At 34.7% G+C, this 10000-nt stretch overlaps 1 protein-coding gene across 3 annotated transcripts in view; it reads left to right on the forward strand.

Annotated features, from left to right (window-relative positions):
• Positions 1-310: 310 nt before the first annotated feature.
• The window catches only part of PBX3 (PBX homeobox 3), a 160287-nt gene continuing 150597 nt past the window's right edge, over positions 311-10000 (forward strand). For all 3 annotated transcript variants that reach the window (XM_073314193.2, XM_078849039.1, XM_078849040.1), the window contains exons 1-2: positions 311-397; positions 540-613. In XM_073314193.2, coding sequence (XP_073170294.1) covers positions 565-613 — 49 coding nt within the window. In that variant the 5' untranslated portion in view covers positions 311-397; positions 540-564. The remainder of the gene's footprint in view (positions 398-539; positions 614-10000) is intronic.

A 10000-nucleotide genomic window follows, 5' to 3' on the forward strand; every position in this document is an offset into this window, starting at 1 on the left:
AAAGTACTCGAGACAGGCTTTGATTTATACACTTAGTATACCGGGAAATTTACATAAAGCTAATTTGACTTTAAAATAAACAGATGAAAAGAAACCATTTAAACACGGCTTTAAAACCAAACTTCTATGAGTGTCACAAGTCTGCAAGTGGCAGGCAGGCTGGGGCTACCTGGATCTTTTACTTGTCACCAAGTCCCTGCCTTGGGGATAAATGAGAAGGCATTTGAAACTCCCTTTTGTTTGCTCCTCTTGTCCCTGAATTTAAATATCCTCACATTTCTTGTTAATGTTTGCTACTTTTCACACAATATGATTATGTTGCCTGGTAGCCTACAGGGCAAATATGTACCTCCCCCACTCGCAGCCAAAAGCTGTAGCCAAAGATTCCTTGTCACTTGTAATTAACTTTACTTCCTATTACTTTGCATGGAATATATGAACAGTAAAATGCAGAGACACAATTAAATCATTTTACTGTGGAAAGACGCCATATTATCAAATAGCTTTTGTTAATACATTTGTTTTTTCCTGTTTTTCAGAAAGCATGCACTGAACTGCCACAGAATGAAGCCTGCTCTGTTCAGTGTCCTGTGTGAAATCAAAGAGAAAACAGGTAAGAGCCCAGGAGTAACGTGGCTTTAAATCGAACTCCAAATAGGTAAACATTGCAATACTTCTCGAAGCTTAGCTTCTGCGAGCCTGGGAGCTGCTTTAGGCACCGCAGCCATCTTTGATCATTGCCTCCTTTCCTGCTTCTGATCTTGGGAGGGGAGGGGAGAGGGACAATGTAATAAATCTGGAGCAAATTTTACAATTCATAATCCCGATGTAAAATGAAATGTAGATGAAAATGATCGTGTGTCACCGTCCACAGAGTAAATTCCCCCTCTGGCTGCAATCAGGGAAGTAACACCGAGCAACCAGGCTCTCTCTGCCTTGTTTGTATGTCAATTTCTTAAAGGAGCAATGTGAGATTGGAGAAGCCAATTGCAATGCAGAGTAGAGAGCAAGGGAACAACATAGCCGGCAACTTTCTGCTTGACTCGGGCCACCTTAAATATGTTGTTGGACACATTCGGGTGACAGATTCAAACTAGTACATTATGTAGGAAATTAACTGTAGTCTTAAGAAATGCTAAAGGATGTGTGTGTATAAATGTGTCCACACATGTTCACATACATACGGATATACCTGTTGTATATAATACATTTATTTTTATGTACATTTACCTTTTGAGGGTTATATATGTACATGAGTATTTCTGTCTGTAGATATTGCTATTCATATCCATATATCTGTAGACAAAAAATTACAGCAAAAAACACTCCTGAAGTTTTCTAAAAAATGTATTTCAATTATATGGAATAAAAAAAGGGTAGAAGCAAGTTAGTAACATATACTTTTATATATTTACAGTTGTTCTATATCTTACAAATAAGATTTTGAAAAGAGCATTTCAGGTAACTGTGGTAACAAAATGTAATGCCCATTTTAACAGTGTATTATTTAGAATTCTAGTTCTTGAACTTGTTCTACACATTCAGGTTAAAAGTGCATTAGGGGTTCAACCTAGATACAGAATATTTCTTTTATAACAATAACTCTTACCATGTAAATAGCACTTTTCATCTTTCAAGAGCTGTACAAACATTAATCATATATATGTGCTCTACAAAAATTATTTCTTCATATAATACCGAACATGTTAAAGGAGCAGTAAACTTTGTAAGCAGTAACATGTCTAAATATACAATTCTGTCTGGATGTGCCACATTTTCAGAGAAAACAGAACAAAAATGCTGTTGATTCTGAGGATAGCATTACCACCTACACTGTAGGGAGTGAAGTTTAGAGTGTAAAAGTTGTTGAATGCTTTCTGCCAGTATTTGTCTGTAGGGAGCACAGCAAAGTCTTAATATTTTTTTTGGTGCAATAATATTTTAAACACCAGAATTTTTCTTCCCAAAAGCGTTGACAAATTAATTTTGTTAAGACACATTTAAACTTTATAGCAGCTTGTGGGTATGTTCTTTGACCCCACTGACTGGAGAAAAATTAATCGCTTTTTAGAGGGGAGGATTTTGAAAAGTATTGTATGTAATATTATGAGAAGCAAGAGCATTATTAAGGTCTGACTAACTTTTTTTACAAAATCTGTATACTAGCTTTTTAGTTGCTCTTTAAAATTATAGTTTTCAATTGCAGTCTGAAGATAAAAAAAATTACATATGACTACAGAATAAGACATCAAACATTAAATCACAGTGAATCTTAACTAAGAAACCTAAAAGTACATAGTTTTCAGTAAATTCATGTCCAAAGGTTTCCTTGCTATCAGGACTCCACTTCAGTTTCTGCTGACAGCTAAGCACTGGGGTATTGACTGTGTTGTGAATATTAAGATTGATTCTGCTTTATATTGCATTATATTGCTCTGGATAAGGGAATGATTTCCCCCCTCTCTACGCCACACACATACACCCTTTGTGCCTTGATCACAGTTAACCCCCACCCCTCCTTTTGGTTCATATTTGTTTTCTTGTCTTTTTCTAAACTTTTTGCCCAGCCAGCTCCAGAGCTAACCAAGCAACCTGCCTTTGATGTTTAGACATTTTGCAGCAGGCAGATTTCAATTAAGAAGGCGTAGGTCCTGCGATCACTTATTTGCACAGGGCTTAGCCTCACTGCTTTGAAAGGAAAGTATAGTCAACCACATGTCAGAGGTGAGTTGAGAATTAAAAACAAGTCTTTTCAGAAACAGGGATTACTGGCAGTGTGTGCTTGGTAAGGCCATTGCTGTTTCAGAAGCGAGAAGGAAACTGACAAGGGAAGAGATTTTGTGATTTCAGATGTTTCTGGGGATTTCAGTGATAATTTGTAAATTGAGATCTTGCTTTTGTGTCTTGACTTGTGGAGCCAAGTTTGCAAGTTATCTCTTTTGTAAAATAGCTAAGAGCCAACAAAGAGTGAAGGCGTCCGTCTGGCCAAAGGCGAGATCCTGCCAGCCCCAGCAACTGGGAAAGGATAGGATTATGCACTGAGTGATTGATGGAGGTAAATCCACCCCCCTCCAAACTGTTCCCATAGGGGCATATTCACTCAGGATCTCCCAGTTGAGATTAAATGACTGTATAGACATTAGTAAGTGTTACCAAAGCAAAGAAAATATGAAGGAAATTTCTAGCATATTTTCTCTGATCTGTTTCAATGAGAAAAAAGTGCAAATACTCATTGCCAAACAGTTCTGAATTTGTAGGTTAAACAGTTTGGGATGCATTAAAGTAGGGGTTCTCCCCCATTGGTCTTCACTGCCTTTTGCTCAGAATAATTTAATCAAGATGCAATTGGATTGTGCCTCAATATTTAATTATTTATAATCTGAGGAAAAGTTTACCTTGGTGTTAGTAATGGAAATTACTGTCATGATTTATCTCTACCTAGTTTAAGGAGACAGAAAGAATCTAGCCTTTGCATGAAGTGTAATTTCAGTCAAGTCTTTTCAAAAATAAGGAATTAAGAAATGCAACTGTGCAGACCTTTTTATATTTAATTGCATTCATTTTTAATACTTTGCTGGTGGATTATTATTGTTCAGCATAGCTAGTGAGGACTTTGCTAGATTGGTAGAAAGAGAATGTTTAGGGGAACCCCCAGTTTCAGGTGAATTAACCATATCAGATGCCTGTAGATATCAAAATACATTTCCTCAAGGGTTAGTAGATGCATTATGTTTATTAAAGATTTTTCACTCTGCCTTATTTAGAAGTAGGTAGCTGAAGAGTTTTTTTCTGTGAGATATTTATCACGTTCAAAGTAATTAATTACAAAATCTAATCTGACATTTATTTTTACATTTTAAAAAATACTGTGTTCTATATAAATCAACTTTAAAACAAACAAATAAACATATACTGGTATGTGCATTCCTAAAGGCAGCCACTGGGTAGCAGGTTTTCATAAAGATGACTAACTGCCACTTATTTATTTAATTAATACAAAGAAAATTGAGCCCCAAAGTTTTACTGAAGCTACTCTAGTAAAATAGGAAGATAAGAAAAATAGGTCTGTCTAGTGGCTGCGTTGTGTTACATTTTTATCTGTATCTGTTCTAATAGATGTCACTTCAGAATCTGGAGTCACATCTGTTGCATACCTTTGTATCAATCTTTCTGTCCTCCTATTGATATCATAGTCTGATGTATGTATGTCGTTTTGTATGTACACTGTTTACTGTTAAGAAAAGCTTAGATTCAGAATCTGATTATTTTTACACTTTAGTAAATTTCTATACCTGAAGTACTATATTTACATATGTAAATATAACTGAAATATATTCATTCTGATGTTCTTAAAAATGGTTAGGGAATTGCAGTTATTTCCCAGTGGAATTCCATATTATTGCGCTGTACTGATAGATGATCTATACCATCATAGTCTCTTGCCTTTTTATGTTGTTTTTAAAAATTATGTTAAAAAAAATCCAAACAATGACAGCTGCCAACCAAACCCTAATTTGCTGTCACCACAAACCCTAAATAGCATTCATTTACTAGTAATGCCTAATGGCATACCTGATGGTTTGCCAGATTTGTGGCCTTTCTGAGGCTTATAAGCAGGACTGACTTGGGAAGATCATAAAACTTAATGAACTTCTCGACTGCAGGAGGTGTCCGCAGGGGAAGAGAAAGGCCTGCTTGGCTGGTTGGGCTGGTTGAACTATTTTTTTATGTCTAAAGAGAGAGGGGGAAAAAATGATGATTAAAAATGTTCTGCCTTCATGCAGAGTTTTGTTGCAGAGGATGAAAAGATTTTTAGATATGGAAAACAGATGAATAGCGAAGTTAACAATGAGATTAATTTCTTGCTATTCACCATGTAAACTGAAACCTTTATTTTTATTGCTACAACTGTAACTAGCCATCCATCGCCATTCTGATGATTAAAGGGCTATCTCATGCCCTCACTCCACAGCAAAACTCTTACATGGCCCAATTCTTTGGCGGTTTTCAGGAACACCTCTAAGGATTTCACAGTATATCAACCAAAGTGGCCATTATCTAACCAGCCTTGGAAAGGCCTCATATTTTCTCCCTCTTGCAGTAAGAATTTGAAAATATCAACCCCTCCCTCAATTTGGATCTTTTTAACTGAACTGCAAGGTTGCTTTCTTACATTCAATTCATTTTAACTTTGCAGTATTTAAAAACTATCCTATAATGCCAATCATTTTTAATAAAATAAAACAATCCCTAATGAAAAGTTCAGAGAGAAATGTGGAGCGGTATAGTAACATTGTTATGATGTCTCTGTTCGCTATTTTTAAAATTGCGATGTTATTCAATGGAGATATTTTTTTAAAAAATAGGCTATGCAGTCCTCCTGTGCCCTCATCAGGCTCTGGAGGGTCATCTGTAATTTCCTTCGACTAGATTAGCAAGTGAACAATGTGGAGTAAAAATCTACATCTTTCTTGCCATGTGGGATTGTTTCTTTTTAATATTCAGAATTTTAAGGAACAATCAACTAAAAATCACAGAATTCTTAAATGATATATTTTAAAAGTATTTATGATTAAACATATTCCAATTCATGACATCCAATAGTACGTTACGCCACTTACACCACCTGAATGGTAGTGGTATCACTTCGCCTCATAAATGTTCAACTAGTAAAAATTAAATTGAATTAAGTATCTCGTTGCCATTTTGTCATCCGTTCCAAACCTACATAGAGACAAAGTGCCATTTCCATGGTGGTTCTTTAGCCAATGTGAGATTTATGTATGTATGTATGTATTTATTTATCTATCTAATTTATTTATTTTGGCCAAGAAAAAGAATGGTTCTTGTGATTTCCCCCTCCCCCCCATACATCTGACCTTTTGTTTTAGAGGACTTGTTACTGCATATTACCTTTACACCAAGCCATTTTAGAGCTCCTTCATATATTTAAATAACATACAAGCTTTCACTTGATTACAAGGATCTGTTTCCAGACCATCTCCCCTCCCCCCTCCCCCCCCAAGATAAAATTAGACCTATTTTTCAATACTAACTCAGTACGAGCAGGTAATTCTTTTATTTTCTGCCTCATTTTTGGAGGGTTTCATTTTGTTCTTGAATATTAAACAAACTTGCACATTTGTAAATATTTTAAAATGATTGTGAGCTACCACCAGGTTTATTTTATCATCACAGTAATTTAAATTTATTTTTGATTTGGTATATATAAATATAATAGTAGATAGTGATCCGAGCCATCCAAGGCCATCCCGTATTTTACAAATTTAATAGATTTGTCAACCAGGTTTGTACATTTTTCAGTGAAAGATACACACTTCCATGATTTGGATCTTATGCTATCCTGATTCAATTTAAATATTAATTTGTGTGAAACATTAATGTATATTGCAATCTACCTTAGACAAGTATATGCAGAATTAAAATATGAAATTGCTTCAAATGTAATAAAAGGTTTAAATACACATGCAATATATATTATTAATATATAATGCGATAAAGCGAGATTGTTTAGCTTATATTTATTCTGAATTTTTTTAACTGTTTTACAGTTCTGTGTCACATGAATATTTTTAAGTAAAATAAGAATGAATAATAAGTTCGTATACTAACTAGTTAAAATAAATAGGGACTTGAGTTTTTCTTTTCTTGTATAATTGATGGAATTAGATGTAGCTGTTTGTATTCTGTGAATTGACACCATGAGAAGAATGCTTTGTTTGTTTTCTCAGCAGTCATGTTTAATGCTATTCGCTTATCAAGGTGATCAGCATGGTTCAGATAACACATGCCTGACACGGCCTGCCTTTTTTCACCATCATGTTGACCTTTTGTCACATTTGCTTTTCTCTGGTAGGCAATTCATGTCTTTAAGTATGAATAGAGTAAATAATTCACATCAATATTTAATATAAATTATTAAAGTTTGTGTCAGCCCCTATAGTTCCTGCTTTTATAAAGTTAGAGTAGTACATCAACCAAACTGACGAATGACGCTTTTCAGCTGGACATCAGAGCTATTCCACTGTTATCTTTACAACCTAAGTAAACAAGGGAGTTACATATGAAGGGAAACGAAGCTCTGTGCTTGAATACTATTTATATTTTTCAGTAGGGGCTATGCATATTCTTTAGAAAGGGGGAAAATGCTAGCTAAATAGCTGTAGTATTTTAATGTATGACTTCCGAAACTTTATTCTTATTGTTTATAAGCTGTAAATAGAAACATAGCAAACACCACTGAACTTGACATTTTCTTCCTCATCTTGTTACTAGCCTCCCATGAGCACTTATGATCTATCCAAAGGCTTAGATTATGCTTACTTGTTTGTTTTTTATTTTGTTTGTATTGGAGTTGCTTTCTGTTGTTTTTTTTTTTGTTTTTGTTTCCTTTGTAGCCCAATTTTTACAGAATCTTCTGGAGATGAGTGATAAATTAGTTCAGAGATTATGAAGTTTCTGATCTCTTCAGTCTTTGGTTATAAATTATAACACATATTTTACAAACTAAATAATCTGTTATTGAAACTAGACTGATTTTTTAAAATAAAAAATTATTTAATGCAGCAGCTGTTGCAGTGCATATTTGTTGTTAAAGAGAGCTGAAACAAAGGACATTTTGCATAGAAGTATATAAACAAAATCATTATGAATTTATTTTTCTTATTTCATCTTAGTGTTTTTTATTTAAATTCTGTTTTTTAAAGAGAAATCCTATTTCAAGTTACACAGTCATGTGAAATTGTTGTACCAATATCAGAATCCATTGAATAACATGGGTCATATAATACTACAAATCAATCATTTTGGGAGTTTCTCTATCGTGTGTTTACAGGTCAAAACCTCTTGTTATATTTATGTTATGCATCAACTTTAAAGCTAATCTCTTAGTCTGCATTGTCCAGCAAGTGGCTTTTCAAGTATGATTTGATTTTTATTTATTTATTGTAGGTACAAAAATGGATTAAATAACATTACTCAGAATTTAAAAAAAACGGAAAAGAGTAACAATTTTTCAGTATATGTGTACATATATGACAGAGCAAATGAAAGTATCTAGAGATCTTCTACTACATAATCTAAATTAAGATTCTAAACAGACATTACAGATGCTGGTAACTTTGGCAATTATCGTTTTGTTTGGTGAACAGTAGTAAAACAGTGTGCGGTAAAAGTGTTTAGAGAGAGAGGATAAATAAATTGAACAGTTTTGCAATGCAAAGTGGTTTGTGGTGTTTTTGAGGATTTCTTGGCTCTTGCTTAACTGCTATTGTGAAGCCTGGAGCAGATTTTCCCATTGCTAATGCCCTAGAAGTATTAATTCACTTTGATATGCTAATTAGAGGGCATTATGCAAGAAATGAGATTAAGTGGCAGCATGAAGCCATTTGCCTGTCAGTAAATTGAGAGCTTTAGCATCAGGAGGAGCTTTGTTTTTTCTGAGTTTCTCTTGGTTTTGCATATAAATAAAATTGATTGAAAGGTCTAGAGAAGCTTCTAGAACATTGGTGATTCTTTTTCTCTTTCTATGATTATTTAAACTTCATGTTAAAGGCTTTCTTTGAATATTAATTGATCTAATGGGAGCTACTGAACATGAAGAATTTCATTGTATTCTCAGTTACTGTACCTGAACAAAAGAAAAGTATTCAAATTCTTTGTGTCATCTGATTTTTGTGGCATTATTTCAGGTATACCTTACAACTTTGCATTGTAAACTCTGATCAGTGCTAACTATTACTGGGCTGATGTTCTTGCCAGTTTTAGCACAACAAAGGCCTGATTTCAGAGGTGCTGAACAGCTGAAGTCAGCGGTAGGCGTGGATACCTGGGGAATCAGGCCTTGAGCTTTTATCATCCCAACTCAGTTGTAGGGTGTTCCATTATGTCTTATGTAAACTGGAGATATATTTGGGATCATTTGGGAAGGAAGAAGTTGTAACACTGGCCATAGATTTTATTCAACTGCCAGAAAACTATATTTGAAGTAACATTAAGGGGTTGACTTAAATCCATAAAAGCAAGGAAATTCTGAGTTAATGCTTAAACTCTGCCCTTAACTCAACCCATTGAACCTATTTATTAGAGTATATATGAGTTGTAAGATAACTGTGCTGAGACCCCTGCAGTATTATGGCACTGTGGGATGAGTCAAAGAGAGTCTCTGATTTAGCTCAAAATTTCCTGGCTCTTGTGGCTTTAATTCAGACTCTGGTGTCTCTTAAATATAGTTCGCAAAAAGAAAAGGAGGACTTGTGGCACCTTAGAGACTAACCAATTTATTTGAGCATAAGCTTTCGTGAGCTACAGCTCACTTCATCGGATGCATCTATCTATCTAGTTGTGGTGTTCAGTTTCCCCTTATGGAAATGTACAAACATATAACAGAAGTAATGCAGGACAATGAAATTTTTTAAAATATCTCTGGCCCTCTCCCTGATTGCTTGTAGGATATGAAGGTTTGTATGTCTCCATTGTACACATCTCCTTCATAGATCATTATCTTAAAGCCAATCAGGGGGTAGTTTTAGAATGATCATGCTTGTGATGAGCCCCAGTAATTAAAAAAGAAGCCCCAGTGTGGGGCTCCATAGTTCTGGCAGCTGATTTCTAACACTACTGGGGAATTTTTAACATCATAACGTAAGACACAATAAACCATAGTGACTTCTTCAGAGCCATATAGATTATCAGGTCATTGCAACTGGCATGCACACCACAGCGTCTGTGCTCATGTGTAACTTCCAGTAATATAAATAGTAGGTACAAGCATGCCCATAGAGGGGAGAATAAAGACCTCTCTCTTTTGATTAAGAATCCTTATTACATTTTTTGTGAAATGTGGTTATCATATTGGCCCATTAACTGCTTTTATAAATGAAATAATTGGTTATTTTTAATCCCCACCACCGTCTGAACTACTTGAACAAATAAATCTTCATTAGGAATTCACAACCTGAAAACTTTCATTAACAAAATG

Source organism: Lepidochelys kempii, chromosome 16 (assembly GCF_965140285.1).
Source record: "Lepidochelys kempii isolate rLepKem1 chromosome 16, rLepKem1.hap1, whole genome shotgun sequence".
Classification (NCBI taxonomy): Eukaryota; Metazoa; Chordata; order Testudines; family Cheloniidae; genus Lepidochelys; species Lepidochelys kempii.